Source organism: Coregonus lavaretus, assembly GCF_964263955.1.
Source record: "Coregonus lavaretus genome assembly, chromosome: 1".
NCBI lineage: Eukaryota > Metazoa > Chordata > Actinopteri > Salmoniformes > Salmonidae > Coregonus > Coregonus lavaretus.
In genome coordinates, this window is record NC_139988.1 from 93581944 (window position 1) to 93601290 (window position 19347).

The window sequence follows — 19347 nt, forward strand, 5'->3', positions numbered from 1 at the left end:
AACCCTAACCCTAAACCTAAAATAGCCTGCATCCTTGTGGGGACTGGTGAAATGTCCCCAGTTGTCAGCATTGCTGCTAGTACTAATAATAATGATAATAGTACTAATAGTATTAATACTGCTGGTAGTAAACCCCCTCCCTGAGAACAACTACAATGACATCATCATCATCAGTTGATAAATCTGGGGTTTCCCAGCGTGATAAAGAAATAATGTGTGAAGCATTTACTGTGTAAAAACAAACTGATGAGGGGAAGTGTGGGAATGGTTATAACAAGGGGTGACTGGAGCCTTCTATTACGTTAGATTAAAATAGTATTTCCCTGCGCTGTACTGGCCGTGTAGTGTCTTCAACCCTATATGGTCCCTGGTGAGATCAGAGGGAGGCCCCAGAACAACCAGCTAATTTACAGGCCGTCCCAAGAGGCTGAGAAATTACAAGCAGCTGCCACTTCTGTCACGCCCCGCTTCCCTCCCCTCCCAGTCACCCCCTCCAGTCACCCACCCTCCACCCCTCTCCAATGGCAAACATCCATGGCACCGGCCTCATTGAGCGCACGCGCGCACGCACACACACGCACACACACGCGCAAACACACACACACACACACACACACACACACACACACACACACACAGGTATTAAATGGGGCCTAGCTGAGCCTGAATTGACATCAAGGCCTCAGGCTGCTCTGAGGGGCTGTTGAGGTCTCAGGAGTGATTTGACCTTCGACCCCTTCCCTTCTCCAAAGTGACACCTTGACAGATCCGGCCCCTAACTCTAACATCACACACTGAAACACACACTGACTGAACCAACCATACATAAGGGCTCCATTTTGTTTTTCATTTTCCAAGAAGCGAGCCTGAAACCTCCCAGTGACTCCACTGAACATTCCAACATTCTTCGACTCCAAGAGTCAAGGTTTAGAGGTGCAATTTTTTTCTACTAGCTCAAGGACAAGCCTATTGAAAGGACTAGCTTAATTTCCATCCCTGTTTCCACATACTAAAAGCTCTTCAGTAGACTGTCTACCTCCTCCAGTCAGTGTAGTAGATATTATGATAGTTATGTCTAGATCCTGTCTACCTCCTCCAGTCAGTGTAGTAGATATTATGATAGTTATGTCTAGATCCTGTCTACCTCCTCCAGTCAGTGTAGTAGATATTATGATAGTTATGTCTAGATCCTGTCTACCTCCTCCAGTCAGTGTAGTAGATATTATGATAGTTATGTCTAGATCCTGTCTACCTCCTCCAGTCAGTGTAGTAGATATTATGATAGTTATGTCTGGATCCATCCTACCTCCTCCAGTCAGTGTAGTAGATATTATGATAGTTATGTCTAGATCCTGTCTACCTCCTCCAGTCAGTGTAGTAGATATTATGATAGTTATGTCTAGATCCTGTCTACCTCCTCCAGTCAGTGTAGTAGATATTATGATAGTTATGTCTAGATCCTGTCTACCTCCTCCAGTCAGTGTAGTAGATATTATGATAGTTATGTCTAGATCCTGTCTACCTCCTCCAGTCAGTGTAGTAGATATTATGATAGTTATGTCTAGATCCTGTCTACCTCCTCCAGTCAGTGTAGTAGATATTATGATAGTTATGTCTAGATCCTGTCTACCTCCTCCAGTCAGTGTAGTAGATATTATGATAGTTATGTCTGGATCCTGTCTACCTCCTCCAGTCAGTGTAGTAGATATTATGATAGTTATGTCTAGATCCTGTCTACCTCCTCCAGTCAGTGTAGTAGATATTATGATAGTTATGTCTAGATCCTGTCTACCTCCTCCAGTCAGTGTAGTAGATATTATGATAGTTATGTCTAGATCCTGTCTACCTCCTCCAGTCAGTGTAGTAGATATTATGATAGTTATGTCTAGATCCTGTCTACCTCCTCCAGTCAGTGTAGTAGATATTATGATAGTTATGTCTGGATCCATCCTACCTCCTCCAGTCAGTGTAGTAGATATTATGATAGTTATGTCTAGATCCTGTCTACCTCCTCCAGTCAGTGTAGTAGATATTATGATAGTTATGTCTAGATCCTGTCTACCTCCTCCAGTCAGTGTAGTAGATATTATGATAGTTATGTCTAGATCCTGTCTACCTCCTCCAGTCAGTGTAGTAGATATTATGATAGTTATGTCTGGATCCATCCTACCTCCTCCAGTCAGTGTAGTAGATATTATAATAGTTATGTCTAGATCCTGTCTACCTCCTCCAGTCAGTGTAGTAGATATTATGATAGTTATGTCTGGATCCTGTCTACCTCCTCCAGTCAGTGTAGTAGATATTATGATAGTTATGTCTAGATCCTGTCTACCTCCTCCAGTCAGTGTAGTAGATATTATGATAGTTATGTCTGGATCCATCCTACCTCCTCCAGTCAGTGTAGTAGATATTATGATAGTTATGTCTAGATCCTGTCTACCTCCTCCAGTCAGTGTAGTAGATATTATGATAGATATGTCTAGATCCTGTCTACCTCCTCCAGTCAGTGTAGTAGATATTATGATAGTTATGTCTGGATCCATCCTACCTCCTCCAGTCAGTGTAGTAGATATTATGATAGTTATGTCTGGATCCTGTCTACCTCCTCCAGTCAGTGTAGTAGATATTATGATAGTTATGTCTGGATCCTGTCTACCTCCTCCAGTCAGTGTAGTAGATATTATGATAGTTATGTCTGGATCCATCCTACCTCCTCCAGTCAGTGTAGTAGATATTATGATAGTTATGTCTGGATCCATCCTACCTCCTCCAGTCAGTGTAGTAGATATTATGATAGTTATGTCTGGATCCTGTCTACCTCCTCCAGTCAGTGTAGTAGATATTATGATAGTTATGTCTGGATCCATCCTACCTCCTCCAGTCAGTGTAGTAGATATTATGATAGTTATGTCTAGATCCTGTCTACCTCCTCCAGTCAGTGTAGTAGATATTATGATAGTTATGTCTAGATCCTGTCTACCTCCTCCAGTCAGTGTAGTAGATATTATGATAGTTATGTCTGGATCCATCCTACCTCCTCCAGTCAGTGTAGTAGATATTATAATAGTTATGTCTAGATCCTGTCTACCTCCTCCAGTCAGTGTAGTAGATATTATGATAGTTATGTCTGGATCCATCCTACCTCCTCCAGTCAGTGTAGTAGATATTATGATAGTTATGTCTAGATCCTGTCTACCTCCTCCAGTCAGTGTAGTAGATATTATGATAGTTATGTCTGGATCCATCCTACCTCCTCCAGTCAGTGTAGTAGATATTATGATAGTTATGTCTAGATCCTGTCTACCTCCTCCAGTCAGTGTAGTAGATATTATGATAGTTATGTCTAGATCCTGTCTACCTCCTCCAGTCAGTGTAGTAGATATTATGATAGTTATGTCTAGATCCTGTCTACCTCCTCCAGTCAGTGTAGTAGATATTATGATAGTTATGTCTAGATCCTGTCTACCTCCTCCAGTCAGTGTAGTAGATATTATGATAGTTATGTCTGGATCCATCCTACCTCCTCCAGTCAGTGTAGTAGATATTATGATAGTTATGTCTGGATCCTGTCTACCTCCTCCAGTCAGTGTAGTAGATATTATGATAGTTATGTCTGGATCCATCCTACCTCCTCCAGTCAGTGTAGTAGATATTATGATAGTTATGTCTAGATCCTGTCTACCTCCTCCAGTCAGTGTAGTAGATATTATGATAGTTATGTCTGGATCCATCCTACCTCCTCCAGTCAGTGTAGTAGATATTATGATAGTTATGTCTAGATCCTGTCTACCTCCTCCAGTCAGTGTAGTAGATATTATGATAGTTATGTCTAGATCCTGTCTACCTCCTCCAGTCAGTGTAGTAGATATTATGATAGTTATGTCTAGATCCTGTCTACCTCCTCCAGTCAGTGTAGTAGATATTATGATAGTTATGTCTAGATCCTGTCTACCTCCTCCAGTCAGTGTAGTAGATATTATGATAGTTATGTCTGGATCCTGTCTACCTCCTCCAGTCAGTGTAGTAGATATTATGATAGTTATGTCTAGATCCTGTCTACCTCCTCCAGTCAGTGTAGTAGATATTATGATAGTTATGTCTGGATCCTGTCTACCTCCTCCAGTCAGTGTAGTAGATATTATGATAGTTATGTCTAGATCCATCCTACCTCCTCCAGTCAGTGTAGTAGATATTATGATAGTTATGTCTAGATCCATCCTACCTCCTCCAGTCAGTGTAGTAGATATTATGATAGTTATGTCTAGATCCTGTCTACCTCCTCCAGTCAGTGTAGTAGATATTATGATAGTTATGTCTAGATCCTGTCTACCTCCTCCAGTCAGTGTAGTAGATATTATGATAGTTATGTCTGGATCCATCCTACCTCCTCCAGTCAGTGTAGTAGATATTATGATAGTTATGTCTAGATCCTGTCTACCTCCTCCAGTCAGTGTAGTAGATATTATGATAGTTATGTCTGGATCCATCCTACCTCCTCCAGTCAGTGTAGTAGATATTATGATAGTTATGTCTAGATCCTGTCTACCTCCTCCAGTCAGTGTAGTAGATATTATGATAGTTATGTCTAGATCCTGTCTACCTCCTCCAGTCAGTGTAGTAGATATTATGATAGTTATGTCTGGATCCTGTCTACCTCCTCCAGTCAGTGTAGTAGATATTATGATAGTTATGTCTAGATCCATCCTACCTCCTCCAGTCAGTGTAGTAGATATTATGATAGTTATGTCTAGATCCTGTCTACCTCCTCCAGTCAGTGTAGTAGATATTATGATAGTTATGTCTGGATCCTGTCTACCTCCTCCAGTCAGTGTAGTAGATATTATGATAGTTATGTCTAGATCCTGTCTACCTCCTCCAGTCAGTGTAGTAGATATTATGATAGTTATGTCTGGATCCATCCTACCTCCTCCAGTCAGTGTAGTAGATATTATGATAGTTATGTCTGGATCCATCCTACCTCCTCCAGTCAGTGTAGTAGATATTATGATAGTTATGTCTGGATCCATCCTACCTCCTCCAGTCAGTGTAGTAGATGTTCTTCCCATAGGAGGTGATTCCAAACGGGTACTGGATCTCCTCCATGGCCTTCCTCCTGTCTCCCTGCACTGGGTTCATACACTCCATCATGTGAGTTCCTGAAGACAAGAGAATACATATTATATACTGGGCCTTAAGAAAGTACACACCCCTTGACCTTTTCCACATTTTGTTGTGTTACAGCCTGAATTTAAAATGGATTAAATTGAGATTATGTGTCATTGGCCTACACACAATACCTCATAATGTCAAAGTGGAATTACATGTATGTTTTTACAAATTAATTTAAAATGAAAAGCTGAAATGTCTTGAGTCAATAAGTGTTCAACCCTTTTATTATGGCAAGCCTAAATAAGTTCAGGAGTAAAACTTTGTTTAACAAGTCACAAAGTAAGTTGCATGGACTCACTCTGTGTGCAATAATATTGTTTGACATGATTTCTTAATGACTACCTCATCTCTGTACCCCACATATACAATTATCTGTAAGGTCCCTCAGTCGAGCAGTGAATTTCAAACACAGATTCAACCACAAAGACCAGGGAGGTTTTCCAATGCCTCACAAAGAAGGTCACCTATTGGTAGATGGTTAAAAATAAAAACATTGAATATCCCTTTGAGCATGGTGAAGTTACTAATTACACTTTGGATGGTGTACATTCAGTCACTACAAAAATGTGACCGACCGGCTTGATTCGGTCTTATGTAGCAAGATTTGAAATTGTGTTTTTTAGATTGGATAAAAGAAGAGACTCAGAGCTAGAAAATAGTATATCATACACTACAGTTGAGGAACAATGGGAAAGTAATTCTGCTTTGAAAGTTGATAAACTTGTAACCTCACTTTTGAGAAAATGGCCCTTGAATGTTTTGGTACCTACTGGAGAGCTCTTCTTTGTCTACACCCATTCAGCATCGTTCACACCCTCTAAAGCCTTAGCCCCGCCCATCTCTTTAAGGATTCACATGTGAGGCCATGTGCTAAACAACCAAAGATTTCAAGACTAAAGGCTGGTTTATACTACGGGTGTGTTCGTACATTTTATCTGGACTGCCAGAGTGTGCTCATAGTGCGCTCTGGACGTTCGTATACTCAGACCCTGTCAGATTGGCCATTCGTAAATTCAGAGCGTTTCGCTCTCGGAGCTTTCAGAGCGCACACTGAACGCTCTGGCTGAAAAGTAGGGTTGATCTGAGCGTTCTAACCTAACAACAGCAGTCAAGCACCCAAGCTAACTGGCTAACGTTGGCTAGCTTGCTAGCTACTTCCAGACACAAATGAGAGAACACCTCACTCTGACCATTGTACTCACCCTAGCAGAGCTGGTTAGGCTGTTTTTATGTTATCCAGAGCGTTGGTGACTGCAACTGTGCTGCTGGCAACAATTTAATTATGCTTTTTTGCCAACGTTTATTGACACCGGCCATATTCAACGTGTTTTGAGCGTTCATAAATGTGTCAGTTATTCTGCGCTCTGGCGCACTCAGACGAGAGTGCTCTGAAATCGGAGTAGATAGCCAGAGCGAATTTACCAGCTGCGTGTATCGACAGTTGTCACAGTGACATCATGAACATTCTATTGAAATGGTTACTTGCATTGTCTTTTGTTTAGACATGTAGCTAGCTAAACAATGAACCATAATCCCAACTCATAACGTTACTACCCTGCATGATTCTGCAGATAGCTAACCAACCAGGTTCAATGTTAGCTAGCTAACATTAGGCTATAACTAGCAATGCAAATGGCTCTGAGATGTGAATAATATAACTACACAGATCATACAGATAACATTAGCTAGCGAGCCAGCCAGCTAACGATAGCTAGCTAGCTAACAGTACACTTTAACTTGAAATGAAAATGACTTTCTGACAAAATTAGAAACGTGTAATATCTGAAAATGTAGCTAGCTAGACTACCTTATCCGTATACATGGATGGACGCTTCTCCCTCTCTGTCACGGATGCCATGGTTGCCCTTAGTTTGAAGATGTAATCCGGAGACAGGTGTTTTATACAACAGCCTTCTGTATGTTCTCTTTTGACTCCATCTGCATATTTGCAATCAAACGCCAGAATTTTCTCCTTAACTATCATACTCTAATTCCACTGATTTCAAAACTCGGTCCTCCAGAAAGTGGAGAGCAACACTTTTGCAGTTCTACTACGTGATATCGTTCAAAAAAGCCGCTTAAGAAACGATTACCTACACATACTGACCAGCTCATGTTATAGACAGAAGCATGCTACATGGCAGACCAATCCGAACTCATCTCTCGGCATGTCCAGCCCACTCATTATCTCAGCCAATCATGGCTAGCGGGAAGGTTGCTGTCTTTTTCTGTGGCTAAACCAACTAGGTTCAAAATTTTACAATTTTATTAGTATTTACAGATGGCATACAACTTTGCCATGAAGGCACATGAAAGTTCACATGTTCCAGAAGGCATTTCTGCCAAAAAATGTATTTTGATTAAAAAAACAAAGTTTACGTTCAAATGCCTCTCCTGGGAAGTAGTGACGCGCGACATACGCCTAGTTTCCTGAAACGAGTCACAAATACAGGCGTCCTTCCTAACTCAGTTCCCGGAGAGGAAGGAAACCGCTCAGGGATTTCACCATGAGGCCAATGGTGACTTTAAACCATTACAGAGTTTAATGGCTGTGATAGGAGAAAACTGAGGATGGATCAACAACAATGTAGTTACTCCACAATACTAACCTGAATGACAGAGTGAAAAGAAGGAAGCCTCTACAGAATAAAAATATTCAAAAACACGTATCCTGTTTTCTTTGCCACATTTTTGCAGCTTTACTTTAGTTGATGTTCACAGACAGGAAAACGTCATCTCTACAAATAATTTACAGGACACCTGGAGATTACTATTCCCAACTACAAAATACTATCCCTTTTTTTCTCAAAGTAAGAAAAGCTATTCAAGAATTAACAAACAAAAAAATCTTCAGAAATGCACTCAACAATATACTGGGTTAAAAAATCCATGATATAGTGATTTCAGATCATTCTCCTGTATCATGCTTAATTACACCAACAGAAATACACTTAGCGACAGAATATGGAGAATGAACAGAGCGCATCTTAAAGACCCGAAATTTATTAAATATGTAAACAAAAAAACAAAGACCTTTACCATTACAAATGTAGACATAGAGGACAGAGAAAAGCCGACCCCGACATAATTTGGGATGTTTTTAAGGTGTACATTAGGGGAATGATAATCTCATACTCGTCAAAAGTTAAATCTGAGCTAGAAATTAAAATGTATGAAAAATGAAAATAAATTACTATCTTAGAGAAAGGGCATCAAAAATCTTTACAAGGTAAAGTATAACAAATTATTCCTGAATTTAAGCAGGAATATGGTCTTTTAGCTTAGAAGAGAGCCAATAACTACAGATTAAACTCAAATATCCTTGCATCCTTGATTCTTTGATACCTGAGAAACTCATCATCAACTCAGCACAAGGCTAGCTAACCCACTACCTGGACCAATAAAGCTAGCTAGCTAGCGGGTAGCTACTGGTAACTATTAGCAACTGTGGATAGTTGTTTCCAATGTTATTTCACGCTTAAGAGTACCTGTAATTATGCCAGCTAGCTGCCACCCATTCAGCTGTTTTTCTAACCTCATTATCTGAAGCGTTAACATTAGGTAGTTAGTAGCTACTGTACTTGAAATGTAGCTAGCTTGTTGCTACCTGGATAGCTAACTAAACAATAGCTGGAGCTGGTTTAGAACACAATAAAATAAAATAAAACGGATTCTACAAGAACCAATGTAAAAACACAACCCTATGGAACAATCCTTGGATAGCTTATCAGAATGCACCGATAAATAGGCATTGAGAACTAAAGGCATAGAAACCATAAATAACTTGGTAATAGGAAATACAATTATTTCCATGAAATAATTAAAAAGTAATTTTGGACAGACCAATGTAGACATTTTCAAATACATGCAACTTAAATGTTTTATATCATGAAATTTCAATCTGAAATCTTTTGGACATCAGGGCAATGTGGAGGGAATCCTATTTGAGTCAGAAAAGTATATTCATATGATAGGGAAGATATACCAAACCCAACCAGAGAGCAGAGAGCCGATCTGACAACCTCTTAGAAAAAAATATTAACTATTGGAACCAAGACCAAGACTTAAATAGAACTGATGTTGGCAGAGATATATATTATATTATATATTAAGTCAAGGGGAATGAATACTTTCTAAAGGCACTGTACTAACCCTGGGAAGGGTTTATTAACTTCATTATGTGGGTTCCTGAAGACCAGAGATATTATATTATTAGAGGGACATCTCATTTTTATTTATTTATTTTACCTTTATTTAACTAGGCAAGTCAGTTAAGAACAAATTCTTATTTACAATGACGGCCTACAACGGCCAAACCCGGACGACGCTGGGCCAATTGTGCGCCGCCCTATGGGACTCCCAATCACGGCCGATTGTGATACAGCCTGGAATCGAACCAGGGGGTCTGTAGTGACACCTCAAGCACTGAGATGCAGTGCCTTAGACCGCTGCGCCACTCGGGAGCCCTAACGGTTTGTTCGATTCCAGTGTAATAAATAATGAGACTTCAAATGGCTCCCAGGCTTCATCAGATGAGTTCTTCTTATCTATTCTGATTCCTGTTCTTTGACATAAGATGAAAACCAAAGGTCATGAACTTAAAAAGTGACAAAGCTTCCTGTCTACCCTGTACCTGCATCGGCCCAGCACAGCTGAGAGCTCTGAGGGTCGTAGGTGAGTCCGTTAGGTAGCCCCAGGTCATCCTTCACCAGAACTCGTCTGTTGGTCCCATCCATGGCAGCAGTCTCTATCTTAGGAGCGTCGCGGTTCCAGTCTGCCCAGTACATGTTGCTGGTGGAAAAGAACAGAGCGGTGAATATCTTACTGACACGAAATTGGATAATGTACACATTTCTTGAAATCTTGGCGTTTGTAGCATATAAGCTATCCTGTATAACAGGCCTAGCTATGCAAAGGAGTTAGGGTAGAATAGCTCTTCATATACCCATACACATATCTTACTGACTCACAGTTGCTTTTGATAGTGAGCATCGTTTCTAAGGACTTGAAATTGCATGAAAGGATTGCTATGGTAGTGTTATACAGTTGAAGTCGGAGGTTTACATACACTTAGGTTGGAGTCATTAAAACTCGTTTTTCAACCACTCCACACATTTCTTGTTAACAAACTATAGTTTTGGCAAGTCGGTTAGGACATCTACTTTGTGCATGACACAAGTAATTTTTCCAACAATTCTTTACAGACAGATTATTTCACTTATAATTCACTGTATCACAATTCCAGTGGGTCAGAAGTTTACATACACTAAGTTGACTGTGCTTTTAAACAGCTTGGAAAATTCCAGAAAATTATGTCATGGCTTTAGAAGCTTCTGATAGGCTAACTGACATCATTTGAGTCAATTGGAGGTGTACCTGTGGATGTATTTCAATGCCTATCTTCAAACACAGTGCCTCTTTGCTTGACATCATGGGAAAATCAAAAGAAATCAGCCAAAAATTGTAGACCGGTTCATCCTTGGGAGCAATTTCTAAACGCCTGAAAGTACCACGTTCATCTGTACAAACAATAGTACGCAAGTATAAACACCATGGGACCACGCAGCCATCATACCGCTCAGGAAGGAGACGCGTTCTGTCTCCTAGAGAATGAACGTACTTTGGTGCGAAAAGTGCAAATCAATCCCAGAACAACAGCAAAGGACCAAGTGAAGATGCTGGAGGAAACAGGTACAAAAGTATCTATATCCGCAGTAAAACTAGTCCTATATCGACATAACCTGAAAGGCCGCTCAGCAAGGAAGAAGCCACTGCTCCAAAACCGCCATAAAAAAGCCAGACTACGGTTTGCAACTGCACATGGGGACAAAGATCGTACTTTTTGGACCTCTGGTCTGATGAAACAAAAATAGAACTGTTTGGTCATAATGACCATCGTTATGTTTGGAGGAAAAAGGGGGTTGCTTGCAAGCCGAAGAACACCATCCCAACCGTGAAGCACGGGGGTGGCAGCATCATGCTGTGGGGGTGCTTTGCTGCAGGAGGGACTGGTGCACTTCACAAAATAGATGGCATCATGAGGAAGGAAAATTATGTGGATATATTGAAGCAACATCTCAAGACATCAGTCAGGAAGTTAAAGCTTGGTCGCAAATTGGTCTTCCAAATGGACAATGACCCCAAGCATACTTCCAAAGTTGTGGCAAAATGGCTTAAGGACAACAAAGTCAAGGTATTGGAGTGGCCATCACAAAGCCCTGACCTCAATCCTATAGAAAATGTGAGGGCAGAACTGAAAAAGAGTGTGCGAGCAAGGAGGCCTACAAACCTGACTCAGTTACACCAGCTCTGTCAGGAGGAATGGGCCAAAATTCACCCAATTTTTTGTGGGAAGCTTGTGGAAGGCTACCCGAAACATTTGACCCAAGTTAAACAATTTAAAGGCAATGCTACCAAATACTAATTGAGTGTACAGTGGGGAAAAAAAGTATTTAGTCAGCCACCAATTGTGCATGTTCTCCCACTTAAAAAGATGAGAGAGGCCTGTAATTTTCATTATAGGTACACGTCAACTATGACAGACAAATTGAGAGAAAAAAATCCAGAAAATCACATTGTAGGATTTTTTATGAATTTATTTGCAAATTATGGTGGAAAAAAAGTATTTGGTCACCTACAAACAAGCAAGATCTCTGGCTCTCACAGACCTGTAACTTCTTCTTTAAGAGGCTCCTCTGTCCTCCACTCGTTACCTGAATTAATGGCACCTGTTTGAACTTGTTATCAGTATAAAAGACACCTGTCCACAACCTCAAACAGTCACACTTCAAACTCCACTATGGCCAAGACCAAAGAGCTGTCAAAGGACACCAGAAACAAAATTGTAGACCTGCACCAGGCTGGGAAGACTGAATCTGCAATAGGTAAGCAGCTTGGTTTGAAGAAATCAACTGTGGGAGCAATTATTAGGAAATGGAAGACATACAAGACCACTGATAATCTCCCTCGATCTGGGGCTCCACGCAAGATCTCACCCCATGGGGTCAAAATGATCACAAGAACGGTGAGCAAAAATCCCAGAACCACACGGGGGGACCTAGTGAATGACCTGCAGAGAGCTGGGACCAAAGTAACAAAGCCTACCATCAGTAACACACTACGCCGCCAGGGACTCAAATCCTGCAGTGCGAAACGTGTCCCCCTGCTTAAGCCAGTACATGTCCAGGCCCGTCTGAAGTTTGCTAGAGTGCATTTGGATGATCCAGAAGAGGATTGGGAGAATGTCATATGGTCAGATGAAACCAAAATATAACTTTTTGGTAAAAACTCAACTCGTCGTGTTTGGAGGACAAAGAATGCTGAGTTGCATCCAAAGAACACCATACCTACTGTGAAGCATGGGGGTGAAAACATCATGCTTTGGGGCTGTTTTTCTGCAAAGGGACCAGGACGACTGATCCGTGTAAAGGAAAGAATGAATGGGGCCATGTATCGTGAGATTTTGAGTGAAAACCTCCTTCCATCAGCAAGGGCATTGAAGAGGAAACGTGGCTGGGTCTTTCAGCATGACAATGATCCCAAACACACCACCCGGGCAACGAAGGAGTGGCTTCGTAAGAAGCATTTCAAGGTCCTGGAGTGGCCTAGCCAGTCTCCAGATCTCAAACCCATAGAAAATCTTTGGAGGGAGTTGTTGCCCAGTGACAGCCCCAAAACATCACTGCTCTAGAGGAGATCTGCATGGAGGAATGGGCCAAAATACCAGTAACAGTGTGTGAAAACCTTGTGAAGACTTACAGAAAACGTTTGACCTGTGTCATTGCCAACAAAGGGTATATAACAAAGTATTGAGAAACTTTTGTTTTTGACCAAATACTTATTTTCCACCATAATTTGCAAATAAATTCATTAAAAATCCTACAATGTGATTTTCTGGAAAAAAAATCTCAATTTGTCTGTCATAGTTGACGTGTACCTATGATGAAAATTACAGGCCTCTCTCATTTTTTTAAGTGGGAGAACTTGCACAATTGGTGGCTGACTAAATACTTTTTTTCCCCACTGTATGTAAACTTCTGACCCACTGGGAATGTGATGAAAGAAATAAAACATTCTCTCTACTATTCTCTACTATTATTCTGACATTTCACATTCTTAAAATAAAGTGGTGATCCTAACTGACCTAAGACAGGGAATTTTTACTAGGATTAAATGTCAGGAATTGTGATAAACTGAGTTTAAATGTCTTTGGCTAAGGTGTATGTAAACTTCTGACTTCAACTGTATATAGACACAGGTCTTACAGTAGATGGTGTTGTAACTTGAGATACTGATTTTCCTGCCAAAACAGGCACTTTAATACCAGAGTTAAAGTAGAATAGCCCTTCATATTCCTATAGCCCTTCATATTCACAGTGTAGTGAATACGGCATTAAACACAGAGAGGTACATCTATCTATATCAGTGTTCCCAAACCTCTCCTCCAGTACCCCACTTACAGAATCTGATGTCTGCTGACCCAGCTGATTCAACTACTGAAGGGCTTGGTGATTAGTTGACCAGTAGAATCAGATGTACTGGAAGAGATGGGTACTGGAGGGGTGAGACAGACTGGACCATAGATCTACTAAGTGGAATGGGTACTGGAGGAGAGGGACAGACTGGACCATAAATAGGCCCATTCTAACACACCATCCCAATGTTTTCCTCAAGGCCCCCATTATTAGCCAATTAATTAAACACAATCCATATAGACAAGCCCACTGGGCTAACAATGGACCGGCACATCTGGGATTTGCCCGAACTGACCGATGGCCAGTCCATCCCTTCTCGAGGAGATGCACTGATCTACATGGTGACCCACCCATTGACAGGGTCAACGATGATGGCTCGGGGGTTGACCAAGTCCGTGTCGATGAGGACGCGTCGCTGGGTCCCGTCCAGAGAGGACACCTCGATGCGGTCCTTCATGGAATCTGTCCAGAACAGGGTTCGACCCAGGTGGTCTATGGTGATCCCTTCTGGACTCTCCAAATCTGAGAGGAAGACATCAGTCAATAAAACATAAAAATTTGAATTTAGAAGGGAGCACACTCTAGAACACTGACACCAGATTCTAAAACACTGACACCACATTCTAGAACACGGGCACCACACTCTAGAATACTGACACCACATTCTAGAACACTGGCACCACACTCTAGAACACTGACACCACATTCTAGAACACTGGCACCAGATTCTAGAACACTGGCACCACACTCTAGAACACTGATGGAGGAAGGTAGCCCAGCGGTTAAGAGCGTTGGGCCAGTAACCGAAAGGTTGCTGGTTTGAATCCCCGAGCCGACTAGGTGATATGCCCTTGAGCAAGGCACTTAATACTAATTGCTGACACCACATTCTAGAACACTGACACCCAGCTAATTTAGCAAGCCAACAGACCTGACCAACAGATGTGGTGCATCTGAGAGTGAACTGAACTCTAACCCCTGGTCACCTGAGCTGATGACAGGGATGGTTTCTCCTCCCTGCAGGTTGGCCTTGCTGATAGAGGGGGATGTGATGTCTGTCCAGTAGACCATCTTCTCCACGCAGTCATAGGCCACCCCAATGATCACCTTCTCCTGGAGAGGGGTCAACACACAGGTCAGAGGTCAGCTACCAGAACAGTGGTTGATGTTAGTTTAGTTTATGGTCATCATGCTACAGATGGAAATGTTGTGTTTTCTCTGTTGTCCAGCTCTACTCTGCAACCCCTTAACACAACACACAGACACACACAGAGACACACAGAGACACACAGAGACACACAGAGACACACAGAGACACACAGACACACACAGACACACACAGACACACACACACACACACACACACACACACACACACACACACACACACACACACACACACACACACACACACACACACACACACACACACACACACACACACACACACACACACACACACACACACACACACACACACACACACACACACACACACACTTCAAGCCAGCTGGTTGGGAGATCAGTGTAACAGAGAATGTTGTTGGGTATTAATCCACTGGTGTGGCAGCGCTGATGTGAACCATTACAGGGAAAATGTCAGCATGTGGTTTTAATATAGTGTGTGTCTGTGTGTGTCTGTGTGTGTGTGTGTGTGTGTGTGTGTGTCTGTGTGTGTGTGTGTCTGTGTGTGTGTGTGTCTGTGTGTGTGTGTGTCTGTGTGTGTGTGTGTGTGTCTGTGTGTGTGTGTGTGTCTGTGTGTCTGTGTGTGTGTGTGTGTGTGTGTCTGTGTGTGTGTGTGTGTGTGTGTGTGTGTGTGTGTCTGTGTGTGTGTGTCTGTGTGTGTGTGTGTCTGTGTCTGTGTGTGTGTGTGTGTGTGTGTGTGTGTGTCTGTGTCTGTCTGTCTGTGTGTATGTCTGTCTGTGTGTGTCTGTCTGTGTGTGTGTGTGTGTGTGTGTGTGTGTGTGTGTGTGTCTGTGTGTGTGTGTGTAATGCAAACCAGATCTCCACCAGGCCTCCCCTCCAGACAGGAAGTAGCTAACAGGCTAACTACACAACAACCTGACTCACTACCAGCAGTGGAACGGACTGAGAGAAAACCAAGAGAGAACCTGAAGCTGATCTGAAGGGTCTTAATGCTTTGTTCCAGTTTGACACATGCTACCCATGCTGTAAGGAATTGACTGAGATTCTTAAGTATTACGTGATTACAACTGCAATATTTTGAAACAACTGGCGGCCTCTTGCCTTTACATTCATTAATACCAAGTCTTTTCAATTTCTGAATCTTTCTTTCATCTTTTCCATTCAACTCAACGGATTTTCTTTGAGTAAAACCACTGAGTCAGAAACTTTGGCAGCAGTGTAATACTTATCTAAAGAGCAGACCTCCTACTACAGCCCAGTCATTGACCTTTAATACATATGTACATGGTGGGCAGTGGCTCCCAAACGGCACCCTCTTCTCTAGGCCCTGTTCCAAAAAGTAGTGCACTATATAGGGAATAGGGTGCCATCTGGGATGCATCCAGGATGCGGAATGACTTGGTAACAGCAGAATCAGACTAAACATAAACACAAACTGTTGTGGAATTTTTAAATACGTCCTTAAAAGTCCAAAACAAACTATAACAATCTATAGCACCGGATGAATGATTCCTTAATGTCAAAGTAAACAGGGGGTGCGTCCCTAATAGCACCCTATTCCCTATACTGTTTAGTGCACTACTTTAGACTGGAGCCCTGTGGGCCGTGGTCAAAGGTAGTGCACTAGGGATTAGGATACCATTTGGGACGTTAACCAGAAACCGTTGAGCAACAGGAAAACCCACTGCTACAAACCTCATGACCTTACAGCGTTGGACAACAGGAAAACCCACTGCTACAAACCTCATGACCTTACAGCGTTGGACAACAGGAAAACCCACTGCTACAAACCTCATGACCTTACATCCTAAATAAGACAACAGGAAAACCCACTGCTACAAACCTCATGACCTTACAGCGTTGGACAACAGGAAAACCCACTGCTACAAACCTCATGACCTTACAGCGTTGGACAACAGGAAAACCCACTGCTACAAACCTCATGACCTTACAGCGTTGGACAACAGGAAAACCCACTGCTACAAACCTCATGACCTTACAGCGTTGGACAACAGGAAAACCCACTGCTACAAACCTCATGACCTTACAGCGTTGGACAACAGGAAAACCCACTGCTACAAACCTCATGACCTTACAGCGTTGGACAACAGGAAAACCCACTGCTACAAACCTCATGACCTTACAGCGTTGGACAACAGGAAAACCCACTGCTACAAACCTCATGACCTTACATCCTAAATAAGACAACAGGAAAACCCACTGCTACAAACCTCATGACCTTACAGCGTTGGACAACAGGAAAACCCACTGCTACAAACCTCATGACCTTACAGCGTTGGACAACAGGAAAACCCACTGCTACAAACCTCATGACCTTACAGCGTTGGACAACAGGAAAACCCACTGCTACAAACCTCATGACCTTACAGCGTTGGACAACAGGAAAACCCACTGCTACAAACCTCATGACCTTACAGCGTTGGACAACAGGAAAACCCACTGCTACAAACCTCATGACCTTACAGCGTTGGACAACAGGAAAACCCACTGCTACAAACCTCATGACCTTACAGCGTTGGACAACAGGAAAACCCACTGCTACAAACCTCATGACCTTACAGCGTTGGACAACAGGAAAACCCACTGCTACAAACCTCAAGACCTTACAGCGTTGGACAACAGGAAAACCCACTGCTACAAACCTCATGACCTTACAGCGTTGGACAACAGGAAAACCCACTGCTACAAACCTCATGACCTTACAGCGTTGGACAACAGGAAAACCCACTGCTACAAACCTCATGACCTTACAGCGTTGGACAACAGGAAAACCCACTGCTACAAACCTCAAGACCTTACAGCGTTGAGCAACAGGAAAACCCACTGCTACAAACCTCATGACCTTACATCCTAAATAAGACAACTACAGTAACAATGCAGTCTCCCCCGAACCCACTTCAACTACTTATTAACAGCATTCAAACTATTCCAAACAACATACACATGGTATGTAACCTTATAACAACGAAACACAAACCAGACAGATCCAGTCTCGACCCCCCACAGAGATGACTGCCTTCACTAAAGAGTTAGTTACTGGAAGAAGAAGAAGAAGAAGAAGAAGAAGAAGAAGAAGAAGAAGAAGAAGAAGAAGAAGAAGAAGAAGAAGAAGAAGAAGAAGAAGAAGAAGAAAATCAATTTATAACATTTGTTTTGTTGTTATTCTGTCTCTCACTGTTCAAATAAACCTACCATTAAAATTATAGACAGATCATTTCTTTGTCAGTGGGCAAACGTACAAAATCAGCAGGGGATCAAATACTTTTTTCCCTCACTGTACAGGCCTGTCAACAACAACAACAACAATAACTTATCACCGGTAGATACAGAACAGTCCATTCAGATAGGTGCAGGCCTGTCAACAACAACAACAATAACTTATCACCGGTAGATACAGAACAGTCCATTCAGATAGGTGCAGGCCTGTCAACAACAACAACAATAACTTCTCACCGGTAGAGACAGAACAGTCCATTCAGATAGGTGCAGGCCTGTCAACAACAACAATAATAACTTCTCACCGGTAGAGACAGAACAGTCCATTCAGATAGGTGCAGGCCTGTCAACAACAACAACAACAATAACTTCTCACCGGTAGATGCAGAACAGTCTTTGCCTCTGTCTTCTTCATGTTGTAGCCCTCCAAAGGGACAAACTCGATGCGTCCACTCTGAGCAAAGAGCAGGTGTGTGCCGGGGGGTAGAGGGTAGACATCAGGCCTGGGAGTAGGACCTACTGTGGGACGAACTACTCCCTGTTCTATACCTGCATTAGACAGATCAATCAATCAATCAATCAATCAACGGACATCAGGCCTGGGAGTAGGACCTACCAGGGAACAAACTGACTGTATCGTCAGAGTGATACCTTCTTCCAAAGCTGTAAATCGTTGAATACTAAACGTATACAGTGACTGAGTCTTTATTCATGTAATTCACTAAGGGCGGTTTTCTGACTTGAGTCTCTGTTTGCTTAACGGAAATTACCACTCAAGTCTCCAATTGTTGATAGATTTACACTAAAGTCAATTGTCCTCTTAATCGAAGCAGAGTATAAACTCACACAGCGGTCTGCTTGTCCCAGAGCGTGTTCCTGGGATCTCCAGTCCATTACGGTCAACACACCAACACTGTCCGACGGAGCCGTGGCACTGCGTGGCTTCGTAGGCCCCCTGGCTGTCACAGGTGGGCACGTACTGACCAGGCACCGGCTGGGGCCCTTGGCGGCCAAACTCTGCAGAGCCCAGGAGACGGTCTCTGTGGGTCTCACACTTTGTCTTCTTATGCTCTGGAAGGAGGGATATTAACAATCGTTCAATCAAAGTTATTTATAAAGCAATTTTACATCAGCAGTTGGGTTATTAGGAAATACATTAAAAAGAGGACTTAAAGATGAAGTCTGCCTAGATGGGTATATAGAATCCCCTCTGAGTGAAAGACAATCAATATAGTACATACAGGATCTGTGTTGTCAGAGCTTTATAGATTCATTATGGACGTGTATAGCTGGCGTAGCTACTGTAGGGAGTGACTGTTGG

General features: G+C 42.3%; 1 protein-coding gene across 1 annotated transcript in view; it reads right to left on the reverse strand.

Annotated features, from left to right (window-relative positions):
- The window catches only part of nid1a (nidogen 1a), a gene marked incomplete at its 3' end in the record, with an annotated part of 108460 nt that overhangs the window by 12374 nt on the left and 76739 nt on the right, over positions 1–19347 (reverse strand). Inside the window, exons 15-20 of the mRNA XM_084161977.1 lie at positions 18873–19097; positions 18403–18575; positions 14630–14756; positions 13994–14165; positions 9803–9960; positions 5033–5156 (exon numbers count right to left, since the gene is read on the reverse strand). Of these exons, the coding sequence (XP_084018103.1) occupies positions 5033–5156; positions 9803–9960; positions 13994–14165; positions 14630–14756; positions 18403–18575; positions 18873–19097 (979 nt within the window). The remainder of the gene's footprint in view (positions 1–5032; positions 5157–9802; positions 9961–13993; positions 14166–14629; positions 14757–18402; positions 18576–18872; positions 19098–19347) is intronic.